Here is a 22,993-nt window from a genome sequence, read left to right on the forward strand (position 1 = left end):
GGCAGCCCAGCACACGCTAGCCCCAGAAATGGGAACCCAAGTTTGCCTTGCAGAGCCTCTTGGATATCATTGTTGCATACAAAGATGATGCTGTTTGTAGCATTGACCACCTGCCATGGACTTTGAATCAGTCTGCAAATTTTCTCCCCCCCAGGGATGACCCCGAAAATGATAACAGTGAATTGCCCACCGCAAAAGAATATTTCCGAGACCTCTACCACCGCGTTGATGTCATTTTCTGTGATAAAACAATCCCTAATGATCCTGGATTTGTGGTTACATTATCAAATAGAATGAATTATTTTCAGGTATTTAATAAATGCTCTTTCCCCCATCAAATTCCACACCAGTCAGCCCGGTTTCTCTGTTAGGTGCTTTGATTCTGAGGGAGGGTTGCGGTCCCCTGCCAGGGGCTGCCCTGGTCCTGGTGGCAATGGGCTGCCACCTGCTGTCTGGTGTTGGACCTATTTTCCCAGCCTGCACTCCTTCCTCCTGCCCCCTCCCCCACATCATTTGGCCTGAGGAAGAACAGTTAACAGTCCTGCCTTCAGTTACAGCATACAAAGTATTTTGCCATATGAAAGAATCGTGGGAAAACAAGTAACCTTACTGAGTGAAACACATCTTTCATCAGGCATGCTTCTCCCATGGTGATAACTGTAAGAGAGAAAATTCATTTCTAATCAATAGCTAAGTTTCTGGGGAATTGACATCACTCCTAGTACACGTCTAATAAATCAGGTGATTGACGAGAGGTTTACCAAACGTTCTGCCCAGTGTGAACTTGCCTTCCGTCTCCTGGTTGGTTTCTTCTCCCAGGTTGCAAAGACAGTCGCACAGAGGCTCAACACGGATCCCATGCTGCTCCAGTTCTTCAAGTCCCAAGGGTAAGCCAGTCTTGCAGGTGCTTGCTGCCTGCCTTGGTTGCTCAGGGAAAGCCGCTCTGTGCACCCCCGTGCAGCCGGGCATGGGTCTGTGGAGTGAACGGGAGCAGGGTGTGTAACCCCATGCCCACGCCTAGGGATGAGCCAGGGGTTGGCTCTTGTGCTGCTTAACTGCTGATAACTGTTGCAGGCAAATGAGTTTGTCGCTTTGCTGTTGTGCAGTTACAGGGACGGCCCAGGCAATCCTCTCAGGCATAACTATGAAGGCACATTGAGAGATCTGCTGCAGTTCTTCAAGCCGAGACAGCCCAAGAAACTCTACTATCAGCAGGTACACGTCTGGGAGTGTCAGCTCAGGTTGTAAAGACACAGGCTGGAGCTTTGCAGCTTTTCTAACATGAGTTTTTTTCTCTATTAGCTTAAGATGAAAATCACCGATTTTGAGAACAGACGAAGTTTTAAGTGCATATGGTTAAACAGCCAGTTTAGGGAAGAGGTGAGTTTTTCTTAACTCTGCTTTATAACTTTCACTGGTGTTGGCTTATGCTTTCTACTTGCCCCCCGTGTTGGGGTCCCTCCCTGGCCGACCTTGGCAGGACCAGGGGTCAGTCTCAGTACTGCACGTGTCCTTGGAACCCCATCTTTGCTGAGTGAAAGCTGATGAGTTGCACATTGCCTCTGGTCGTGTGAAAGTCTTCCAGAATACCGTGGGAAGCACACATCATGACAAAGCTGTGCGTGGACCTCAACAATTTTGCAAAAATGGACTTAGATTTCTTACCTTTTTTTTTTTTTTTTTAACTGTGAGCCTTTTTCCAATAGCCCAGCAATGTTCTCCCTTTCCTTGCCAGCCTAGGAATGCACGGCTGCATGGCTGCGAAGGTCTGCAGCTCCAGTTTTAGGGCAAGCAGGGATGCGAGCGCCCTTCCCTGCACTGAGCTGGTCAGGCTCATGCCCAAGTTGGCCAGTGGCCTGCCAGCGGCCTGGGCTCCCGGCTGTGCCTCCAGGGCTTGGCTCCTCAGTAACAGCTCTGTTGTTGGCAGTTGCCCTTTCTCCCTCACAGCTGTCTTCCAACTCCACAAATGCTTCCCTGGTTTGGGCTCAGGGTCCTGCCAGGAGTCGGGGTGGGGCCTTGAGGACAGGCTGCAGGGCTCCCCTCGCCATGTGTGCTCAAGCTCTGTTTTCTGTTGCTCTTGCTTAGGAAATAACACTATATCCAGACAAGCACGGGTGTGTCCGGGACCTTTTAGAAGAATGTAGGAAGGCTGTAGAGCTCGGTGAGAAAGCCTCAGGGAGACTTAGGCAAGTATTTCCCAGGATCCCCAGGGTGAAGGGAGGGGTGGTGCCCACTGACCCTGAAAATCTGTGTGCCTTCTCCCAGCCCCCTTAGCTGTTCCCAGCTGCTTGCCATCTGGGCACAGCAAGGTGGCCTGCATTTGGGAATCGAGCTTCTTCAGTGCTGAGCACTGGTCTGTCACTTCACCCCCCAGAGCGAAGCCTCTGCTCCCCCCTGCGCTGCACACAGACTGTCCGCGTCCGCTGCCCCCAGGTCTGGCTGCAGGCAGGCCAGGACTTCTCCGGCCCAGCCACCTGGCTGCTTCCCGCCTGCACATTGTGGGAGCTCTAGATACGCTGCCGAACGAGGCTGCTCTGTGGTGTTACTGTTACATGAATATGAATAGACCCTTGTACCTTTTTCTTTCTTCAGGCTGCTAGAAATTGTAAGCTACAAAATTATTGGTGTGCATCAAGAGGATGAACTATTAGAATGTTTGTCTCCTGCGACGAGTCGAACGTTTCGAATAGAGGTAGCTGTGCCCGAGCCTGGCCGGGGCCCTCAGGATGGACGCTGCAGAGCACTGCAGTCACTATGCACGACATCTTTTGGTCTATTAAAATTTAAACCTTTCTTTTTGTGAAGACTTAAAATTTCTCATTCTGATCTCGTTATTGCTTGATCCACACATGGCATTTTGGTAAAGTGCCGAACCTGACTCAAGTACAAAGATAGAATTTCTCTTGATTGTTTTGAAAGGCAGTTACACACAGATCCTCCAGTCCCTCCTGGATGGCTGCAGTGGCTGCTGAGGCAGGAGCCAGGAACTCCCTCTGGGTGTCCCCGTGGGTGCTGGCACCTCAGGCGTGCCTAGGAGTCCCTTTGTGCTGGAACTAGTGGCACTTAACACAGCTCTTCTGTTTCCAGGAAATACCTTTGGACCAGGTAGACATAGATAAGGAAAATGAGATGCTGATCACGGTGGCGCATTTCCATAAGGAGGTGTTTGGAACATTTGGAATCCCATTTTTGCTGCGGATACACCAGGTAAGATTTCTGTAGTAAGAAGGCTGAACAGCTTTTGTCCCAACTTGAAGCTGCCAAGGAACCTTGTTCATCGGGGTCCTGCTGGCATGCATGAGTCCGTGTCCACTGCTCTTGCAGGGCGAGCATTTCAGAGAAGTCATGAAGCGGATTCAGAGCTTGCTGGACATTCAGGAAAAGGAGTTTGAGAAGGTACGCGCCTAGCAGCTGCAGAGCACGAGGACTGCAGCTCCGGCCACACACGGGGAGGCGGAGCTTCGTCCTGTCCAGAAATAACGGAGACGTGTTGATTTTTGTCTCGTAGTTCAAATTTGCAATTGTAATGATGGGCCGGCATCAGTATATAAACGAAGACGAGTATGAAGTAAACTTGAAAGACTTTGAGCCTCAGCCTGGTAAGCGCCGTTTGCGTCAGCTGTGGGGCTGGCAGGCGGGCAGGCGGGCAGCCCAGGGCCCTTGCCTCTCTGTCCCTGTTGCTGCTGCTAGTTGGGCAGGCCTGGTGTGTGGAGGAAGCGCCCAGTGTATCTTGGCCCAGGGTGGGGCTGTCAGGGCTGCAGCTCATGCACAGCCTGGGCACTCTCACAGCCCACACCCTACTGACATCAGGGCTCCTGCCCACAGGCTCCAGGCCCAGGGGCTGCAGTGCAAGGTTGCCCTGTGGCCCCAGCTCGCCCTCTCTTTCCCCCCAGGTAACATGTCTCATCCTCGGCCCTGGCTGGGCCTGGACCACTTCAACAAAGCCCCAAAGCGGAGTCGCTACACGTACCTGGAGAAGGCCATTAAGATCCATAACTGACTCCACCCAGTGTGTAAGGCGGGGGTGGTGCGTGCTGCCTGCCCCTTTTTAACAGCTGCGGAACTCTGGTACACGCGTACTCTAGTCCGTCTTCAGCAAGAGGATTTGCTGCTGATGTTAATTTTATTTTGTTGAGGCTGTTCAATTTGGCTTCTATGTATCTATTGACTGCCCTTTTTGAGCAAAATGAAGGTGTTTTTATAAAGCTTGGATGCCAATGAGAGTTATTTTATGGTAACCACAATGCAAGGCACCTGTCAGCATAATGGGGCAAGGTTAGCCGAACGTGTGTTCCTGGCAAAAGGTCTAAGCCGTCTTCTAGCTGGCAGGCGCTGCCTGGCCGCCCGTCCTGGCTGCAGCGCTGCGGTGGCTAGAAGGGCTCGTCTCGGCTTGTCTGGCTTCCTTCAGTTACACCTTCAGTGACCTTTGTGCATCTGTAAAGGCAAGCGGAGAACTCACAACCTAATAAATAGCGCTGTGTCCTCCACTGTGTGCATTTTTGGCCCTTCCTCAGGATCTGTCCCGCAGCTGTCGCCCACCAGCCGCCACTTCCTGCGGCCCGCTGGGCCCTGGCCCTGGGTGTTCGCGTTACGCTGCAGAGACTGCCGAGTCCTCCCTGCGGCCGCCAGGAAACAGGAGGGAGGGTGGCCGGTGGGATTTCAGGAGAGCAGGACAGAGCCAGCAGAGGAGCGCCTTGGAGCAGAGGGTGTGCCCTGCGTGGTCCGTATGCTGTTGACTTTGTACAAATGCTGAGGAGAAATGAAATTGTATATTTAACAGATGAATGTGTACAATTGGCCACTGGGCGGCAGTTCCTCTTGGTCGGAGAGTCTGCGGGTGGGCGTCCCTGACGTCTGCCCTTTGTGGGTTCATTTCAGTCCCCGCCTTGTTTGCTTTTGTTCCGGAGCTAATGCCGCGTGTCTAGTTTCGAGTGCAGTACAGTAGATGAGCAATCACCTGCATTTCATCCTTCCCAGTACCTTTGGTTTGTTCCTGTAGCAGCAGTGTACACCAACTCTTCCTGTATATTGCCTTTTTGCTGGAAAATGTTGTATGTTGAATAAAATTTTCTATAAAAATATAATTCCTGAGTGCCATGGGGGTGAGGAGGACTTTGGGTCTCCCTGGTTGGAAGCCCACAGAGCCCTCTGTGCCCCTGACGTGGCCTGCAAGAACAGGGCTTCCCTCCAGCTGGGGGCTTTTCACATTTCTGGTTTTTATGCCTCCAGACTTAATCCTAAGACGCCCCGTATTTTCCAGGAGCAAGGGGTCCACATGCTCACGGCACATGTGGTCTTAGAATGCTCTGGGGTGGAGTTCCAGAAGTTGCTTGGTTGCCACAGCCCCAAGGTTACCCTTGGTTCTGGGAGCGACGTGCTGCAGTGTGCCCCTTGGGCTTCAGCCCAGGCTCAGGCTGTCTGGACCCCCTCTTCCTGTGGGCAAGGAACCCCCTTGGTCTTGAGGACCTCCTGTTCTGAGGTTGAACTTGGCCGGGTTACAGTCAGCTCCCTGCAACAGGACGTTTTCCCTAACTTGTGTTGCCGCCATGAGCACTTTGGCATTTACTCCCAAGGACACGGGGTCAGGAGTCTGTGATGATGAGTCATGTCCTTGTGGACCTGGGCCTCTGTTCTCTGGCTGGTGGCAGGAGGGAACTGCTCTTTGCTTATCCTAACCCTAAGCCCCATTCGCGATGACTGATGCCCTCGGTGTACAGCAGCCTGTCCTGGACCCTCTCCTTGCTTGAACTCCAAGGGCACCTCCATTACCTTTCACCTTGGAATGCAGAGGGGTGTGTGTGTGTGTGTGAAGATTATTTTTATTGTAAAGGCAGATCAGAGAGAAGAGACAGAGGAAGATGTTCCTTCCGATGGTTCACTCCCCAAGCAGCCGCAACGGAGCTGAGCCAGTCCGAAGCCAAGAGCGAGGAGCTTTTTCTCACATGAGGGTGCAGGGTCCCAAGGCATTGGGCCATCCTCGACTGCTTTCCCAGGCCACAGGCAAGGAGCTGGATGGGAAGCGGGGCTGCCGGGATTAGAACCAGCGCCCATATGGGATCCTGGCGCGTTCAAGGCGAGCATAGTGTGCAACAACTATACTATCATGCTGCCCCCTCCCCCTTTTTTCTGTTTCTTTATTGCACAGGTGTACAGAGAAGGGGCTAGGTTAGATCTTCATCCTCTGCAGTGGCCAGATGGCCACAGTGGTCAGGGCTGTACTGGCAAGGAGCTGGATCAAGGTGAAACAGTGAGATCCTGAACCAGCACCCGTATGGGATGGGATACTGGCAGGGAACAGTTTAACCTGCTCCGCCATGACACCAGCCCCTGAAACACCCATATGGGAGTGTTAGAAGGCAGACTGAACAGGTGGGCCTCACAGGGTGGAACGCTGGCATCCCATTTAAAAGCAGCATTTCAAGTCCCCACTGTTCTCCTGATGCATCTCCTTGCTAACATGCAGGATGCAACAGATGGTGGCCCAGGTGTGGGGGCCAAAGCAGGCAGTGGCTTAATGCAGTGCACCACAGTGCCAGTCTGCATGTTGCTCCTCTGGGTTGGCTCCTGTACTGTTCTACCAGTGTCCTTGCTTGTCCTCCAGGCTCCCCTTACCAACACTGCACTGCTCTATGGGAAAGGCAGTAGACGGATTCCATCTGCTGGTCTACTCTCCCAGTTAGCCACAACAAGCCAGACCTGGGCCGGTTTGAAGCCATGAGCCTGGAATTGCAGCTGATCTCCCACACAGGGAGGGGTCCAAGACTTGGGCCATCTTGTAATGCTTCCACAGACACACTGGGTGGGAGCTGCATTTCAGTGGGATAGCCAGGACCAACCATCAGATACTGGCCCTGCAGGTGACAGCCTAGCCTGATTCACCGCAGTTCCACCCCTCCGTCTCCTATGTTAAATGTATTAGAGAGGTGGAGTGAGCCAGTGAACGATTCATTCACAGCTGGGTGCCCCCAAATGTGCAGTGCTGGAACCGAGGACCACAGTTGGGTCTCCCGCATGGGCGGCAGGGGTCCAAGCACTCGGGCCATATCTGCTTTCCTAAGGAGTGCTAGCAAGGAGCTGCAGCCGGACAGCGTGGGGCTTGGACTGTTGCTCTGGAAGGGCAGGCCACTGTTTTGCAGGACAATGCCTGTGAGCAGCTTACCAAGATAGCAGTCACAGGATACCTGAGAAGGGGCTGCTCGCGACAGGACCTGGCCCCCAGCAGCCGCAGACTGAGAAGGACAAAGAAGGAAGAGACTTGGCAGGAATAGGCCTCCATTAGTTTCCCTTCTGCAGCTTGAGGTGCCCAGGCCTCAAAGCGAGAAGGTCAGAACTCCACACAGGGCAAGCCTACAACCTACAGTGCACATATTGTGCTCTCAGCTGCGCACCGCTGGACTCTGGCTTGGGCCATGTGCCCAGGACTTGCTGCCACGTGTCGGGGGCAGCCATACTGGACACCACAACCGAGTGTGCAGCAAGTATAACCCCACCCTGCGTTTTCTGAATTGCTGGGCTACTGGCCTACTGAGAAGGATGGATGCCTTTTTCCTTTCTTTTTGAAAGAATTATTTTTATTTGAAAGGTTGATTTAAAGAGCAAAAGGGAGATAGGCCTTTCATTTGCTGCTTCACTCCACCAAGTGACTGCACTGGCCGCAAGGGCAAGAGCTAAGGACACAAAGCCAGGAGCTTCTCTGAGTCACCCATGCAGGTACAGGGTCACAAGGCTTTGGGCCATCCTCCACTGCTTTCCCAGCAGGGAGCTGGAGCAGCCAGGATAGGAACCAATGATCATATGGGATCACAGCAATACATGGTGAGGATTCGGGCTAGGCCCCAAGGGTGCCCTGAGGCAGGCGTCCAGCCCATATGGTGCAGTGGAGTGCCTGTTTGTGTTGCAGCTCTGTTGCCCCATGGTGTGCATTCCGGAGCAGTGGCAACAGCTTGCAGGTAGTGGAATCAGGGTAGGTGGAGCCAGCTGCCCATGCAACCCCATCACTGTCACTGTGACCCAGCGAGACCTGCTACTCCTATAGTGAGCAGGTGAAGACCTCGGGATGTCGCTGGAGCACAGGAGCCCAACAAAATGGAAGCTGAGGCTGCATTCCCATCATGGCAGGTACTGCCTCTACCTGGATCCTTCCCTGCCTAGCATGGCTTGGGGGCCACCAGCACGTGGTGCAGGCAGGCTTCTAGGGACCCGGAGCCCAGCGGCGCTAGGAGGAGCCCAGGCCCTGCCTAACTGAAACGCTAGGCAACCCCTACACTGATGGGAAGAGGAGGGGCAGGAAATTACATCTTCATAAACCCCTGGTGATGAGAGTGGGTTTTCTTCCATCTTCTCCTCTCCTCACCCCTTCTACTTGCAGGCCATTATGCAGAGTCTCCTCTCCTCACCCCTTCTACTTGCAGGCCATTATGCAGAGTCTTAGCCCGGACTGAATAAGCCTGAGCAAGTGACAAGGCTGCCCAGTGCGGGGCGTCCCTGGAGGCGGTGAGTGGGGCAGTTCCCATCCCTGCTGCTTGGGGGGGAGGGGGAGGGACACGGGCAGCTTCAGATGGCCTTGGCAGCACTGCCCACAGAGAGCCAGGTCTGGGACTGATGGGTTCTCCCACTTGACTGATGCCGGTGAGGAACAAAGGGGTGGTACTGCCCCAGCCTCTGGTCCTCAGGAGGGCAGTGGCTCTGGGGCCTGCAGCAGAGGGCAGGGACCTGGAGTGGCCCAGGGAGAAAAGCCACACACTGCCCCCGGCAAGCAGTCAGCCTCCAGGAGCGCTGGCAGGAGGGGCCGAGGGCAGACAGCAAGCTTCCACAGCTGCAGGGGACTGCCGTGTGGTCAGGGCGGTGGAGGCTGAGGCCAGGCAGGCCAGGGTGGGGTACAGCTGGCGCAGGGCACCCGGGAGCAGGCAGCGCAGGTGTCCTTTGCTACACAACAGCCACTGCTGGGATGAAGCACACATTTATTCTGGCGGTCACAGGCGGCGGTGGTGGAAGAGCGTCTGTCTGCACACGGGACACGTGTGCTTCACGTCCATGAGGCTTCTCACACAGAAAGGGATCAGGCAGCAGCCGAGGAAGCACCTGCCGCCCCGGGCACAGTGTCCTGTGAGCACGGGCTGCCCCTTCTGCCTTCGCCCTTCACTGCGAGGCCAGCCTCAGCACCTTGCCCGGGGCCGCAGCCTGCAGGGCCCCACCACATTCAGGGCCACTCACCCAAACACGCAGAGGCCTATGCACAGCACCCAGGAGAGGATGCCGGGCACGGGGGTGGTCCTGGTCATGACGTAGTTTCCGCAGTAAGGACACAAGGTCCGCATCGGCATGGATGTCGTGACATGTGGCATGTAGGCATCTCGCGCTGGGGGTGGCAGGAGGTCAAACCTGGGCCCCTGCCTTGCTCAAGGCCTCCCTGGGTTAGCACCCCTTGGGCAAGGTGCACCCAGCGACCTTGGCAAGTTGACAGCATCTCTGGGTCTTAGCATAGTCCCTACAAGCCCACCAGGCCTCTGCCTGCGCTGTTTGACCAGCCCTGACACCCTGGCTAAGTCAGGAAAGACACATGGCTCCTGCCTGGGGACCTAGGGGCAGATGCCAGAGGCATTAAGGTGTGAGGGTGTGGAGTCAGTGCAGGAATTGAGAGTCCCAAGGCAGGCCTCAAAAAGGTGCTGTAAGGCCTCCTCAGCCCCTGCTGCACCCCAACCCATCCACCGGGGGCCCTTGGGGCTCAAGCGGGGCATTTCCAGGAGCCAGGGCCACGTTTCAGGGGCACCTGGCATGTGGTGGGGGAGGAGCACTCACTTCCTGGAGCAGGCTGGGTCTGCTCAGAGGAATCTTCTGGCATTCCCAGGGGAGGCAAGGAAGCAGCTCCTTAGGGTACCAAGGCTCTGCAGGGGAGAGGGAGAAGGGGGCAGCACCTCTGCTCTGAGTCAGAGGGCTCCCACTGCCAGGCCAAGCCCACCCAGGCCTCTCCCCATTCCCCCACTTACAGAACAAAGCCCTGAGTGGGCGGGGTAGGGCGGGGCCAGGAGTTGCCCCTGGTTGCAGGTGCCAGGACCACAAGCCTGGACTAGCGCACCACTGAGTATGGAGCCAACAGTGCAAGCCTGGAGCCCTGGCTGGAGCCCGGGTGGCTGCCAGCCCAGCCATGCGCTGTTTTTCAGGGTGAGGAGACCGTCAAGGAGCTGGCCTGGCCTGGGCACAGAGCGTGGAGATGGTGCACCTGCCAGGCCCTCGCTTGGGACCCCGAGAGTGTCCCCTGGGCTGCCTTGTCCCTTCCTCAGTCCAGCAGAGCCTCATTTGGGGACCTGGTCCATCTCGGTGGCCAGAAACGATTGTCCCTGCAGCAGGGTGGGGTGAGGGCAGGATTCTGGAAGCTTGTCTTGACGCTTGTGGGAGGATATCATTTCCGTAAAGGATGGAAAAGAGAAAAGTGGATCGGCGTCTTCTGTCATGGGAGAGCCGGTCCAAGGCACAGGGAGCCAGGGCGCCCTTGCCAGGAGCCCAGGACTGCACCTCGAGGAAGCTGCCATTGGCGCTGTGCTGGGGCAGGAACCAGGCCTCCCCGTACGGGACAGGTGTCAGCTGCTTGGCTAAACGCCGCCTCCTGCACCAAGAGAAACACCCTTTGATTGCGTCTTCCCACGAACCTTCTGAAGAGCCCTCAGGAAAAGCTAGAGCAAAGCGAGGTGTCCGCAAGCTGCAAGACAGAAAACAGATGGCTGGGAGATGATCAGGTGAGATGGAGAGGCAGCGGTGGGGCTGCCCCCGAACCTGACTCCCCATGTTTCCTGCGCATCTGTGTTCCTTGTCCTAGCACCAGGAGGCGCCTAAAAAAGCAAATATTGCTTCTTAAACCTGGAAGACAAATGTTAGCCACCTCACAGCACGTCAAAGTGCTGGCAGATCTGCACAGCCTACAAGGATGCCACAAGCACACTTTGCAGAATTCACAGCCAAATCTGGGGGCCTGCATTGTGGCCCAGCAGGTGAAGGTGGCTCCGTGCAGCCAGCGTCCCTTAGCTGTACGCTGTTTCCCCTCCAGCTCCATGCTCGTGGCCTGGGAAAGCAGCAGATGGCCCAGGTCTTGGGCCCTGCACCCATGGGGGAGACCCGGATGGAGCTCCAGGCTCCTTCCTGCCTTCACCTGGCCCAGGCCTGGCTGCTGCAGCCATCTGGGGAGTGACCCAGTGTACGGGAGCTCTCGTTCTCTGTCTCTTGATGTCACTCTGCTCCTGGGACAGCCTTGGCCAGACTTTTCCTTGTGTAGGACCTGGTAGGGAGGTCGGGCAGGCAGGCCTCAGGCCTTGAGGTGCTGGCTCTGCCGATGGAGAGGGGCTCCCACCAAGCCGTGAAGAAAGGATCCACTTGCTCCACTCCTCCCTCCTTAGTGGCCCCACACCCCGGGAGGTGATGCCTCTGGGCTGAGGTCCCTGTGTGCATGTGAGCTCACGTCTCTTGAGGACCAAGCTTGGATCACCCACTATGCTGGGCACTTGAGGGTTGGGGGCCTAGGCCACACTGGAGAGGGTCCCAAGGTAGGCCGTGGATGCTGCTCCAGTGGCAGCCACTAGAGGGTAGCATCAGTATCTCCCTTGCTGCTGCTGCTGGCCCAATTCCCCAAGCCCCCTACCCTGCATCACTCCAGGTGGGCCTGGCAGTCGTCAGGAGGCCTGAGAGGGCGTTATGCCAACCCAGTCACAGCATAGAGTGAGGACAGGGACCTCCGTTGTGCTCACAGATGGGCCCTAGTGCCCAGCCTGTAGTGGGTATTCAATAAAGGCTTAATGGTAGCTGGCATATGGCATGGTGGGTTAAGCCACCACCGTTAACACCAGAATCCCATACAGTGGATGCAGGGTGGCACAGTTGTTCAGGCACTTGCACCCATATGTGAGACTGGATGGAATTCCTGGTTCCTGGTTTTAGCCTGGGTCACCCTGTCTGTTGCAGCAAGTGGGGAAGGAACCCGCAGGTGAAAGATCTCTATGTAACCCTGGGTTTTTTGTTTTGTTGTTTGTGCATTTTTTTTTAATGGAAAAGTAGGATTTTCACATAGACAGACAAAGGGAGACCTTCCATCTGCTGGATCACTCCCCAGTGGCCGCAACAGGAGGTAAGATGATCTGAAGCCAGGAGAATCCTCCGGGTCTCCCACATGGATGCAGTTTCCCAAGGCTTTGGGCCGTCGTCTTCTGCCTTCCCAGGCCACAAGATTGGAGCTGCTGGAAGGCAGGTGGAGCGGCTGGGCTACACTCCAGTGCTTATGTGGGTTCTCGGCACATACGAGGCGAGCACATTAGCCACTAAGCTATGGCACTGAGCCCAACCCTGCCTTTCAAAAAAATTTTTAAATCAGGAAGGGAGGGCCCGGCGCGGTGGCGCAAGTGGTTAAGTCCTCGCCTTGCACGCCCGGGATCCCATATGGGCGCCGGTTCTAATCCCGGCAGCCCCGCTTCCCTTCCAGCTCCCTGCTTGTGGCCTGGGAAAGCAGTCGAGGACGGCCCAAAAAGCTTTGGGAACCTGCACCCGCGTGGGAGACCCGGAAGAGGCTCCTGGCTTCGGATCGGCATAGTATCGGCCCGTTGCGCTCACTTGGGGAGTGAATCATCGGATGGAAGATCTTCCTCTCTGTCTCTCCTCTCTGTATATCTGCCTTTCCAATGAAAAAATAATAAAAATAAATCTTTAAAAAAAAAAAAAAATCAGGAAGGGATTCTTGTGATTGTCCAATGCCTGAAACCAGAATCTGCAAGAACATGGGCCTCGAAGCCACCAGCCACTTTGGGTCAGGGTGCCCTTTGGAGTGGGTGCCCTTGGGTGAGGGTGCCCATGGGTGTGGGTGCCCTTTGCAGTGGGTGCCCATGGGTGAGGGTGCCCTTTGGAGTGGGTGCCCTTGGGTGTGGGTGCCCCTTGTGAGGGTGCCCTTGGGTGAGGGTGCCCTTGGTGAGGGTGCCTTGCGTGCCGCCCTCCTGGCTGCACAGACTTTTGTGAATTCATAAGAGGGGACAGGAATGAGCGGCTGTGTTGCTCTGCTGTGGGAAGGTGGCAGGCCGTGTCAGAGCGGGTCTCTCCCCCACCCCCCATCTGCATGGGGTTCCCGGTCCAGCAACCTGCTCGGTCACATCGGGGTGCAACTTCCTGTCTGCTGTCCCCCAGGACGCTGGTTTGTAGGAGTGGTCCCGTGGGGGCTGCCATGAGCACCCTTCTCCCAGCCCCTTCCTCCTCGGGAGAGTGAAGCTGGAGCAGACCCTTCCGTGACTTGGCCATCCAGGACTGTGGCTACGGAAGGCTCCCTGGAGGCGGGGGACGACGAGCGGTGTATGAACAGGCAGGCAGGTGCAGGTGAGGAGCAGGGTGGGCACACGTGGGCACAGGCAGGTGTGAGAGTGTAGGGCATCTCCAGGCAGCCTTAGCTCTCTTTGCCTCCATTTTTCACATGAATGAATGTGTGCTATGGAATGACATCCTTTGAGCAGGAACAAATAGCGGCTGAGTCCCCCAAAGCCCACCTCGAGGGTGGGGGAGGAGAGCCCCCATGTCCTCCCCTGCTTCTCGGAGGGGGTTCATGGGGCCAGGAGGACACTGCGCTGCCACCAGTGACTGTGGCCAGCCAAGGACTCCGGGCTGGGAGTGGGTGGGAGGCTGTGTGCTGAGGCGCCTTTGCAGCCAGGCAGACCCCGCTAGCCCGGGCCAGGAAGCCATCCTGTGAGCCACGTGGCCTGGCTTGGGGGCCACAAGCACGTGGTGCAGGCAGGCCGGCTTCTCCTCGGGGACCTGGAGCCCAGCGAGGCTAGTGGAAGCCCAGCCCCGAAGGGGCTGCAGGGCGACCAAGCCTTGGGCCACTGCACTGTGTAGGAGCCCGGGAGGATCCTCCTCGCTTCAGATCAGCACAGCTGTGGATGTGGGAGTGAATCAACGGACAGAAGATACTCCTCTCCGTATAGCTGGCTTTCTGATAAAATAAATCTTTAAACAAAAAGAATCCCCTGGTGATGACACTGGGTTTTCTTCCATCTTCTCCTCCTCTCCTCACCCCTTCTACTTGCAGGCCATTATGCAGAGTCTTAGCCCGGACTGAATAAGCCTGAGCAAGTGACAAGGCTGCCCAGTGCGGGGCGTCCCTGGAGGCGGTGAGTGGGGCAGTTCCCGTCCCTGCTGCTTGGGGGGGGGGGGGGAAGGACACGGGCAGCTTCAGATGGCCTTGGCAGCACTGCCCACAGAGAGCCAGGTCTGGGACTGATGGGTTCTCCCACTTGACTGATGCCGGTGAGGAACAAAGGGGTGGCACTGCCCCAGCCTCTGGTCCTCAGGAGGGCAGTGGCTCTGGGGCCTGCAGCAGAGGGCAGGGACCTGGAGTGGCCCAGGGAGAAAAGCCACACACTGCCCCAGGCAAGCAGTCAGCCTCCAGGAGCGCTGGCAGGAGGGGCCGAGGGCAGACAGCAAGCTTCCACAGCTGCAGGGGACTGCTGTGTGGTCAGGGCGGTGGAGGCTGAGGCCAGGCAGGCCGGGGTGGGGTACAGCTGGCGCAGGGCACCCGGGAGCAGGCAGCGCAGGTGTCCTTTGCTACACAACAGCCACTGCTGGGATGAAGCACACATTTATTCTGGCGGTCACAGGCGGCGGTGGTGGAAGAGCGTCTGTCTGCACACGGGACACGTGTGCTTCACGTCCATGAGGCTTCTCACACAGAAAGGGATCAGGCAGCAGCCGAGGAAGCACCTGCCGCCCCGGGCACAGTGTCCTGTGAGCACGGGCTGCCCCTTCTGCCTTCGCCCTTCACTGCGAGGCCAGCCTCAGCACCTTGCCCGGGGCCGCAGCCTGCAGGGCCCCACCACATTCAGGGCCACTCACCCAACCACGCAGAGGCCCAGGCACAGCACCCAGGAGAGGATGCCGGGCACAGGGGTGGTCCTGGTCATGACGTAGTTTCCGCAGTAAGGACACAAGGTCCGCATCGGCATGGATGTCGTGACATGTGGCATGTTGGTACACCGTGCTGGGGGGCAGGAGGTCAAACCTGGGCCCCTGCCTTGCTCAAGGCCTCCCTGGGTTAGCACCCCTTGGGCAAGGTGCACCCAGCGACCTTGGCAAGTTGACAGCATCTCTGGGTCTTAGCATAGTCCCTACAAAGCCCACCAGGCCTCTGCCTGCGCTGTTTGACCAGCCCTGACACCCTGGCTAAGTCAGGAAAGACACATGGCTCCTGCCTGGGGACCTAGGGGCAGATGCCAGAGGCATTAAGGTGTGAGGGTGTGGAGTCAGTGCAGGAATTGAGAGTCCCAAGGCAGGCCTCAAAAAGGTGCTGTAAGGCTTCCTCAGCCCCTGCTGCACCCCAACCCATCCACCGGGGGCCCTTGGGGCTCAAGCGGGGCATTTCCAGGAGCCAGGGCCACGTTTCAGGGGCACCTGGCATGTGGTGGGGGAGGAGCACTCACTTCCTGGAGCAGGCTGGGACTGCTCAGAGGAATCTTCTGGCATTCCCAGGGGAGGCAAGGAAGCAGCTCCTTAGGGTACCAAGGCTCTGCAGGGGAGAGGGAGAAGGGAGCAGCACCTCTGCTCTGAGTCAGAAGACTCCCACTGCCAGGCCAAGCCCACCCAGGCCTCTCCCCATTCCCCCACTTACAGAACAAAGCCCTGAGTGGGCGGGGTAGGGCGGGGCCAGGAGTTGCCGCTGGTTGCAGGTGCCAGGACCACAAGCCTGGGAGAGACTAGCGCACCACTGAGTATGGAGCCAACAGTGCAAGCCTGGAGCCCTGGCTGGAGCCTGGGTGGCTGCCAGCCCAGCCATGCGCTGTTTTTCAGGGTGAGGAGACCGTCAAGGAGCTGGCCTGGCCTGGGCACAGAGCGTGGAGATGGTGCACCTGCCAGGCCCTCGCTTGGGACCCCGAGAGTGTCCCCTGGGCTGCCTTGTCCCTTCCTCAATCCAGCAGAGCCTCATTTGGGGACCTGGTCCATCTCAGTGGCCAGAAACGATTGTCCCTGCAGCAGGGTGGGGTGAGGGCAGGATTCTGGAAGCTTGTCTTGATGCTTGTGGGAGGATATCATTTCCGTAAAGGATGGAAAAGAGAAAAGTGGATCGGTGTCTTCTGTCATGGGAGAGCCGGTCCAAGGCACAGGGAGCCAGGGCGGCCTTGCCAGGAGCCCAGGACTGCACCTCGAGGAAGCTGCCATTGGCGCTGTGCTGGGGCAGGAACCAGGCCTCCCCGTACGGGACAGGTGTCAGCTGCTTGGCTAAACGCCGCCTCCTGCACCAAGAGAAACACCCTTTGATTGCGTCTTCCCACGAACCTTCTGAAGAGCCCTCAGGAAAAGCTAGAGCAAAGCGAGGTGTCCGCAAGCTGCAAGACAGAAAACAGATGGCTGGGAGATGATCAGGTGAGATGGAGAGGCGGCGGTGGGGCTGCCCCCGAACCTGACTCCCCATGTTTCCTGCGCATCTGTGTTCCTTGTCCTAGCACCAGGAGGCGCCTAAAAAAGCAAATTCTAGGGCCTGGCACAGTATCCTTATTGGCTAAAGTCCTTGCCTTGAACGGGCTGGGATCCCATCTGGGCGTTCTTTTTAACCTTGGCAACTGCACTTCCCATCCAGCTCCCTGCCTGTGGCCTGGGAAAGCAGTCAAGGACAGCCCAAAGCCTTGGGACCCTGCCCCCCATTGGAGTCTTGGAAGAAGCTCCGTGCTCCTGGGTTCGGATTGGCTTAACTCCAACTGTTGCTGGTGCTTGGGGAGTTAACCAGTGGATGGAAGATCTTTCTCTCTGTCTCCTATCTGTATATCTAACTTTCCAATAAAAATAAATCAATGTTTAAAAACATAAAAAGCAAATATTGCTTCTTAAACCTGGAAGTCAAATGTCAGCCACCTCACAGCACGTCACAGTGCTGGCAGATCTGCACAGCCTGCAAGGATGCCACAAGCACACTTTGCAGAATCCACAGCCAAATCTGGGGGCCTGCATTGTGGCCCAGCAGGTGAAGGTGGCTCCGTGCAGCCAGCGTCCCTTAGCTGTACGCTGTTTCCCCTCCAGCTCCCTGCTCGTGGCCTGGGAAAGCAGCAGATGGCCCAGGTCTTGGGCCCTGCACCCATGGGGGAGACTCGGATGGAGCTCCAGGCTCCTTCCTGCCTTCACCTGGCCCAGGCCTGGCTGCTGCAGCCATCTGGGGAGTGACCCAGTGTACGGGAACTCTCGTTCTCTGTCTATGTCACTGTGCCTTCCAATGAATGAATGAATCAGTAACGGAACAAACAGCCACCTTGGGTGAGGGTGCCCCTTGTGAGGGTGCCTTGCGTGCCGCCCTCCTGGCTGCACAGACTTTTGTGAATTCATAAGAGGGGACAGGAACGAGCAGCTGTGTTGCTGTGCTGTGGGAAGGTGGCAGGCCGTGTCAGAGCGGGTCTCTCCCCCACCCCCCATCTGCATGGGGTTCCCGGTCCAGCAACCTGCTCGGTCACATCGGGGTGCAACTTCCTGTCTGCTGTCCCCCAGGACGCTGGTTTGTAGGAGTGGTCCCGTGGGGGCTGCCATGAGCACCCTTCTCCCAGCCCCTTCCTCCTCGGGAGAGTGAAGCTGGAGCAGACCCTTCCGTGACTTGGCCATCCAGGACTGTGGCTACGGAAGGCTCCCTGGAGGCGGGGGGCTCAGCACTGCAGCAGAGTGGGACAGTGGGATCTGCTCCACAAAACTCCCCAAATGCAGGTGGCTGCTCCGAGCAAGCCAGAACATGGAAGCAGGAGCCTGGAAAGCGGACATCCTCCAGCGCCCTGGCGGGAGAGTGCTCAGCTCCACCACCAGGGGGCAGCACAAGGCAGACACCACCCCATCCCGGGCTGGATTCTGGGCTTTTCCTGGCCTCAAGCCTAGGACCATGGCAGAAAGCCGCCTTTCCCAGGGACCACTGCCTTTGCCCCCAACAACCCAGAAAGAAATATATACGACACACACAGAATAAAACCCAGAAATCCACGTTACAAACACCAAAATTAAATGCACTGAAATCCAGTGACACACACACTGCCATCAAATCCCCAGAAATCTACAACCTCTCTCTCTCTCTCACACACACACAGAAGGATGAAGTCCCAAACTTGACACACACTCACATGGACATCCTAAACGGGAATTCAAGAAAATGTACAACTTTTCTGTGTTCCAGGATTCCATATGGGTCCGTGTCCCAGCGGCCCCGCTTCCCACCCAGCTCCCTGCCTGTACCTGGGAAAGCAGTTGAGGACGTCCCAAAGCCTTGGGACCCTGTGCCTGCTTGGAGACCCAGAGGAAGCTCCTGGCTCCTGGCTTCTGATCGGCACAGCACCGGCCCTTACAGACACTTGAGAATGAACTAGCAAATGCAAGTTCTTTATATCTCCTCACTGTAAATCTGACTTTCCAATAAAAAAAATCTAAAAGATGGAAAGAAATCAGCAGCAAAACATCCACAGGCAGACTGCGGAATGAAACCCACAGGAACGAACAACCACACACGCACGCTCCCTGAAAGCCACGAGCCTCATCGCCTCACACCGCCACACATGAAAATAAAACCCACAGAAACTCAGATAGCCAGAGCCAAAATGAAAGCAACAGAAATCCAGACATACATGCACAATGAAATCCTCAGAAACACACACACACACACACACACACACACACACACACTCTGGAATTAAGTCCAGAGAAATCCACACTGTCCCACACGCCAAAATAAAACCCATAGAAAGCACCCCCTCGCTCACACGCCAGGAAATGAGATCCACGGAGCCCCACGGGCAGACACCTGCAGCCCATGTGGGCACCAGCTTGTTCCTGGCCGCTCTTCCCATCCAGCTGTCCGCCCGAGGCCTGGGGGAGCAGAGGACGGCGGTCCTAACCCGGGAGCCGTTAACCCGCGCGTGAGCCCGGGAGAGCCCTGGCCCGTGGCTAACGTGGTCAGCTCCGGCCAGCGCCGTCACGCGGGGAGTGGATCAGGACAGAAAAGCATTCTTGTCTCTCTTTGCAAATCTGCCTTTTCAACAAAAACCATTTTTAGAAGATTTTTTAATTGGAAAGTCAGATATACAGAGAGAGGGAGGAAGATCTTCTGTCCAATGATTCATTCCCCACGTGGCCGCAATGGCTGGAGCTGTGCCAGTCCAAAGCCAGGAGCCAGGAGCTTCTTCCCAGTCTCCTGCGTGAGTGCAGGATCCCAAGGCTTTGGGCCGTCCTTGACTGCTCCCCCAGGACACAAGCAGGGAGCTGGATGGGAAGTGGGGCTGCTGGGATTAGAACTGGCACCCATATGGTTCCTACTGCATGTAAGGTAAGGACTTTAGCCACTAGGCTACTGTACCAGGCCCTTAATAAAAAATCTTTAAATAAAAAGTTTATAAAAATTCTTGAGACCTGTAACACATGCATCCTAAAATGTAATCCACAGATATGAACAATTTCACACACACACACACACACACTCCCAGGAATGAAATTCTCTCTCACACGCACACTGTAATGAATTTCATAGAATCCACTGCCCCATAGATACAAACACACACATGCACAACTCGGACTGAAATCCAGACGCGCACACAGCTCCTGTAATGACGTCCGGGAAAATTCACACCCCTCTCCTACATGCTGCACAGTGAGATCCACAGCCGCGTATGGACACACACCCCATGAAGCCTACATTCTCACACATGCACACATACCCAAATAAAATCCACAACTGAATATATACACACGGACTGCAAAAAAATCAGTGCCACTCATTGCAACACAAAGCAACAATGAAGCGGGTCCCCAGAGACGCTTCCCACAGCGTCACCCTGGGACGGAGCGAGTTCCCCAAGAACTGAACGTGTCCACAGAGGTCGGACCAGGTGGGCCAGAGCTGCTGCTGTTGCGACAACCGCTAACTTGCAATCAGCTAAATGTCAGAGAAGCCACAACACAGGACACCGTCCAGGGCCCCGGGCCGCAGGCCTGCCTCGCCCACCTGGCAGCCCGGGCAGGATGCCTGGCTCCTGACGTGGGTACCCGCCGCTCGCTGCTGCTGCAGGCAGCTGGACCAGGAGCGAGCAGCTCTCTCCCTCTGCCTTTCAAACAATAGCAGAAATCAAGCAGCTAATAATTTTTAAAGAGTAAACACTGGAACAGACTGGGGGTATTGCAAAGCAAGAGTGCAAAGGCAGGAGTGATGGGCAGACGCTACAATGCGGATGAGTCACAGCACAGAGGCAGGCGGAGCGAGTCCATTTACAGAAAACTAGGATGTGGGACCAATCAGAGCCACAAGAGGCCTAGCTGGGCTCCTCTGAGGATGGGGAGGGCGCAGAGGGCGGGGAGGGGGCGTGGCCGAGCGCCCCCAGCATTCAGGGTGGGGCAGTGATGGTTACCTCTTAGTGGGTCTGCGGTGGCCCGTGCTGAAGTGCCTCAGACGGCACGCCTCGTGGGTGGATGCGCATTGAACCACACTACCTGGGGTGGGTCCAGTGTAGGCTGCTGGCTGTGTGGGACAGGAGTGGGGGAGCTGGGCATAGCATGGGGTAGGAGGCCTGTGGGAAGCTGCTGGTTCTGCACCTGCTCCAGGCAGCAAGGCTGGCTGCGACATTCAGACAGGATGGCCAGGCTGGAGGGAGGACGGCTGGGGGCACATGGGGACACCTGGGACACAGCAATGTCCCTCTTTTTTTTTTTTTTTAGATTTATTTATTTTTATTGCCAAGTCAGATATACAGAGAAGAGGAGAGGCAGAGAGGAATATCCTCCATCCAATAATTCACTCCCTAAGTGGTTGCAACAGCCAGAGCTGAGCCAATCCGAAGCCAAGAGCCAGGAGCCTCTTCTGGGTCTCCCACTTGGGTACAGGGTTCCAAAGCTTTGGGTTGTCCCCGACTGCCCTTCCAAGCCCCAAGTAGGGAGCTGGATGGGAAGTGGGACCTCCAAGTCCAGAACTAGCACCCATATTGGATTCCGGAACATGCAAGGCAAGGACTTTAGCCACCAGGCTACCGGCACTGGGCCCTCCTTTTTTTTTAAGATGTATTTTTAGTTGAAAGAGTTACTGAGAAAGGGAGGGTGAACAGGGAGAGAGCGCTTCACACTGGCTCACTCCCCAGACGGCTGCCACGGTTCGAGCTGGGCAGGGTGGCACCAGAAGCTGCTTCTGGATTTACCATGTGCGTGTAGGGGTCCAAGCACAAGAACGTCTTCTGCTACTTCCCCAGGCACATTAGCAGGGAGATGGAATGGAACCAGCGCCCCAATGGGATGTAAGCACAGCAGGTAGAGGCTTAGCACAGTGTGTCACCATGCTGGTCCCAGGAGGGGTAACTTGTAACACACTGCACAGCACAGATGGGGAACCAGAGATGACCATATTAACAGTACACTGCCAAACAGCTTGGAGGCTGGCCTGGTGGCACTGTGGTTTAAGCCACTGCCTGCAATGCCAGTGTCCCATAGGAATGATAGTTCAGATCCTGACCACTCCACTTCTGACCCAGCTCCCCCTTAATGGACCTGGGAAGGCAACAGAAGATGGCCTAAGTATCAGGGTCCCTGACACCCACCGGGAGCTCTCCTGGCTTCAGCCTGGCCGGGCTCCACCCGGTGCAGCCAACTGCAAAGTGAGCCAGGGGGCGGAAGATCTCTAACTGTGCCTTTCAAAGAAATTATCTTAAAAACAAAGGGTCCAGCATGGTGGCCTAGTGGCTACGGTTCTTGCTTTGAAAGCACTGGGCTCCCATACAAGTGCAGTACCAGGGGTTGCTGTCACTTGGGGAGTGAATCAGCAGACGGAAGATCTTCCTGTCTCTCCTCTGTATATATTTGACTTTGCAAAAAAAAAAAAAAAAAAAAAAAAATCTTAAAAAAAAAAACACGACAAAACAAAAACCGTCTAGTACGGGGACTTGGAATGTCCCCAAGCCGCCGAGACGGCCACATCTGCAGGCGTGACTGAGTGGCCGTGACCTGGACCGCACACATTCATCCAGCAGCTGAAACGCAACCAGTCACCACGACCTGAGGCCCCTGTGTGCGCAGCTGCCTGGGGGCGCACACGGAGCAGCTGCACAGGCGCTGCCATGGGTCCGGGCAGCTGGCACTCCCCCATCCTCCCCGAATTCAGCTGCCAAACTGACACTTGGCCAGCCAGCTGGGGTTTCCAGGCCAGGGAGTGAGCAAGCTTGCTGGGACACGCAGCGCCGGGAGCTGCAGGGGTGGGTGGTGGTGGACCCTCCCCTACTCCCCAGGCAGCCTTTGGCACACGCCCTGTTCCCTTCCTTCCACCCTGCCATGCCCACTCGGGAAAGGAGCACCTACACTGAGACACAGAAAAGCCAGTGCAGCAAGAAGGGCCACTCACCTCGGGCTGGTCCCCAGGCCTCCATTTTTCCACCTGTAAAATGGGATGAGAATAGATTCATATTGGAGAATACGTCGGAAGGACCAGCAAACACATAATCTAATAAAACATAAGGGCTTCGGTGTCAGGGTGTGGGACAGGGGGTTAGGAGTGCTGGGGACGCTAACCCAAGCCCACACGGGCATGCAGCCCTTTCAGCTATGTAAATAACATTAAAAAGAAAATTTTAAAATAAAGAAAAAAAGTTGTGGGGGGGAGGCTGGCCCTCTATGTCCTGATGAAATCAAAACTTCAGTTTCTTTTTCTTTCTTTCTTGTTTTTTTTTTTTTTTTTAAGATTTTTTAACTTGAAAGTGTGCCCTCCAGGACGCACCAGCAGCTAGGAAGGCACCAGAGAGGAGAGATGAGAGATAGAGAGGAAGATCTTCCAACTGATGATTCACTCCCCAAGTGGCCACAACGGCTGATCCAAAGCCAGGAGCCAGGAACCTCCTCCAGACCTCCCACGCGGGTGCAGGGTCCCAAGGCTTTGCGTAGTCCTCGACTGCTTTCCCAGGCCACAAGCAGGGAGCTGGATGGGAAGTAGGGCTGCTGGGATTAGAACCGGCAACCATATGGGATTCCAGCATGTTCAAGGGGAGGATTTTAACCA

The 22,993-nt window shown here is 56.1% G+C and overlaps 2 protein-coding genes and 1 long non-coding RNA gene across 7 annotated transcripts in view; 1 reads left to right on the forward strand and 2 right to left on the reverse strand.

Moving 5' to 3' along the window:
- Positions 1-4,532, forward strand: part of USP7 (ubiquitin specific peptidase 7) — a 40,791-nt gene extending 36,259 nt beyond the window's left edge. For all 3 annotated transcript variants that reach the window (XM_040973355.1, XM_040973356.1, XM_040973354.1), the window contains exons 22-31: positions 155-308; positions 820-887; positions 1,107-1,215; positions 1,303-1,380; positions 2,086-2,186; positions 2,593-2,692; positions 3,088-3,207; positions 3,325-3,396; positions 3,509-3,599; positions 3,894-4,532. In XM_040973355.1, the coding sequence (XP_040829289.1) occupies positions 155-308; positions 820-887; positions 1,107-1,215; positions 1,303-1,380; positions 2,086-2,186; positions 2,593-2,692; positions 3,088-3,207; positions 3,325-3,396; positions 3,509-3,599; positions 3,894-4,000 (1,000 nt within the window). In that variant the 3' untranslated portion in view covers positions 4,001-4,532. The remainder of the gene's footprint in view (positions 1-154; positions 309-819; positions 888-1,106; positions 1,216-1,302; positions 1,381-2,085; positions 2,187-2,592; positions 2,693-3,087; positions 3,208-3,324; positions 3,397-3,508; positions 3,600-3,893) is intronic.
- Positions 4,533-8,943: 4,411 nt separating this feature from the next.
- On the reverse strand, positions 8,944-10,691 carry LITAFD (LITAF domain containing). Of its 3 annotated transcripts, none has more exons than XM_040973943.1 (4): positions 10,622-10,691; positions 9,799-9,884; positions 9,214-9,358; positions 8,944-9,081 (listed from the first exon to the last, which is right to left on the reverse strand). In XM_040973943.1, the coding sequence occupies exons 2-4, from the start codon at positions 9,839-9,841 to the stop codon at positions 8,973-8,975; spliced, it is 297 nt and encodes a 98-aa protein (XP_040829877.1). In that variant the 5' UTR covers positions 9,842-9,884; positions 10,622-10,691; the 3' UTR covers positions 8,944-8,972. The 3 variants fall into 3 exon arrangements, with proteins under 3 accessions (XP_040829877.1, XP_040829878.1, XP_040829879.1); XM_040973944.1 differs by having other exon boundaries at positions 9,799-9,916; XM_040973945.1 differs by lacking the exon at positions 9,799-9,884 and having other exon boundaries at positions 10,622-10,686.
- A 3,889-nt stretch (positions 10,692-14,580) lies between these two features.
- LOC121152041 lies at positions 14,581-16,332 on the reverse strand. The gene is made up of 4 exons (XR_005883218.1): positions 16,263-16,332; positions 15,435-15,520; positions 14,851-14,995; positions 14,581-14,718 (listed from the first exon to the last, which is right to left on the reverse strand). It is a non-coding gene; the product is annotated as an uncharacterized LOC121152041 (long non-coding RNA).
- Positions 16,333-22,993: the final 6,661 nt, after the last annotated feature.

This window comes from Ochotona curzoniae, unplaced genomic scaffold (assembly GCF_017591425.1).
Source record: "Ochotona curzoniae isolate NIBS_2020 unplaced genomic scaffold, NIBS_Ocur_1.0 contig_2321, whole genome shotgun sequence".
Taxonomy (NCBI): domain Eukaryota; kingdom Metazoa; phylum Chordata; class Mammalia; order Lagomorpha; family Ochotonidae; genus Ochotona; species Ochotona curzoniae.